General features: G+C 45.0%; 1 protein-coding gene across 1 annotated transcript; it reads left to right on the top strand.

Annotated features, from left to right (window-relative positions):
• Positions 1–855: 855 nt before the first annotated feature.
• LOC141372349 (olfactory receptor 7A17-like) lies at positions 856–1,665 on the top strand (the record flags this gene model as incomplete). Its single annotated transcript, XM_073890845.1, has 1 exon — positions 856–1,665. A coding segment is annotated over exon 1 (807 nt), but the record flags the coding sequence as incomplete, so codon positions are not given.
• Positions 1,666–1,670: the final 5 nt, after the last annotated feature.

Below are 1,670 nucleotides of genomic sequence, written 5' to 3'. Positions count from 1 at the left end.
ATGCTGTATCCACCCTAGGAGGATGGGTACTGCTGTCCCCACTCTCTTGAGTGAGGATAGTCCCATTTGGAATGGATTGATTGTCTCTCCCAAGTTCCAACATTGTACATGTGGTAGATCTGATGTTCAAAACCTGGTTTTCTGATTCAAAAATTTGGGACTTAAAATCATTTGGAAAAGTCTTTTTTTATTTCATCTTTAAAAATCCCCTTCTATTGTCCTATATTGAGTACTACAGTGTGTATTTTCTGTTCTAAATTGCAGGTTTATTCCCTTTGCACATTTTTCTAGAGGGATATTCAATCAGTAAAATCTCTGACATCATAAAAAGCCCACTCTATTCTTCTTTGGATACACTGTTCTTTTTCTGCTTTGTTAATTATTCTGGGCAGTAAGGGCATGTGGCAGGGGCTGGAAGGCTGCCAGAACTGGGGAAGCTTTCTGCTCATCACAGTCTCTCAGGAATCCCCTGAGTTTATTAGATCTCCTTTACCACTCATGTCCATTCCTTTCCTGCGTTTTATGAACCTCCTTTTTGTATTTTAAAGATTGTATTTATTTATTTGACAGAGAAAGACACAGCGAGAGAGGGAACACAAGCAGGGGGAATGGGAGAGGGAGAAGCAGGCTTCCCGCCAAGCAGGGAGCCCGATGCGGGGCTCGAACCAAGGACCCTGGGCTCATGACCTGAGTCAAAGGCAGACGCTTGACGACTGAACCACCCAGGCACCCCATTAACTGACATTTAAAGAAAAACTTTTAAAAAAGAAAAAAAAAGTATTAAATAAATAAATGAAGCCCATAAAATTCAACACTTTTATGCTTTTTTTTTTCTTTCCTTGTAGGCAGCACCACCACATGGAAGCAGACAATGACACAGGAATTTCAGAGTTTCTTCTTCTGGGATTATCAGAGGAACCAGAATTACAGCCCATCATATTTGGGCTTTTCCTCTGCATGTACCTAATCACTGTACTGGGGAACCTGCTCATCATCCTGGCCGTCAGCTCAGACTCCCATCTCCACACCCCCATGTACTTATTCCTCGCCACCCTGTCCTTTGCAGACATCTGCTTCACCTCCACCACCATCCCCAAGATGCTGTGGAACATCCAGCGTCAGAGCCAAGTCATCACCTATGCCGGCTGCCTCACACAGATGTTCTTTTTCATACTCTTTGGAGGTTGGGACGACTTTCTCCTGACTGTGATGGCCTATGACCGCTTCGTGGCCATCTGTCACCCCCTGCACTACACGGTCACAATAAACCCTCGGCTCTGTGGATTGCTGGTTCTGGTGTCCTGGGTCATCAGTGTTCTCAATTCCTTGTTACAGACTTTAACGGTGTTGCGGCTGTCCTTCCGTGCTAATGTGGAAATCCCCCATTTTTTCTGTGAATTCAATCAAGTAGTTGGGCAAGCCTGTTCCGACACCTTCCTTAATGATATGGTTATGTATTTCGGGATTGTGCTGCTTGGTGGCGCTCCCCTGGCTGGGATTCTTTATTCCTACTCGAAGATTGTTTCCTCGATACGTAGGATATCCTCAGCTCAGGGCAGGTATAAAGCATTTTCCACCTGTGCATCTCACCTCTCCGTTGTCTCCTTGTTTTATTGTACAATTCTAGGAGTGTACCTTAGCTCTGCTGCTCCCCAGAGCTCCCACTCAAG

The sequence above is a fragment of the Callorhinus ursinus genome, unplaced genomic scaffold (genome assembly GCF_003265705.2).
Source record: "Callorhinus ursinus isolate GAN/ISIS: 27379988/994484 unplaced genomic scaffold, GSC_fseal_2.0 scaffold9464, whole genome shotgun sequence".
Lineage (NCBI taxonomy): Eukaryota > Metazoa > Chordata > Mammalia > Carnivora > Otariidae > Callorhinus > Callorhinus ursinus.
The sequence above is the reverse complement of the archived record's forward strand: the minus strand, read 5'-3'. Positions and strand labels throughout refer to the sequence as shown.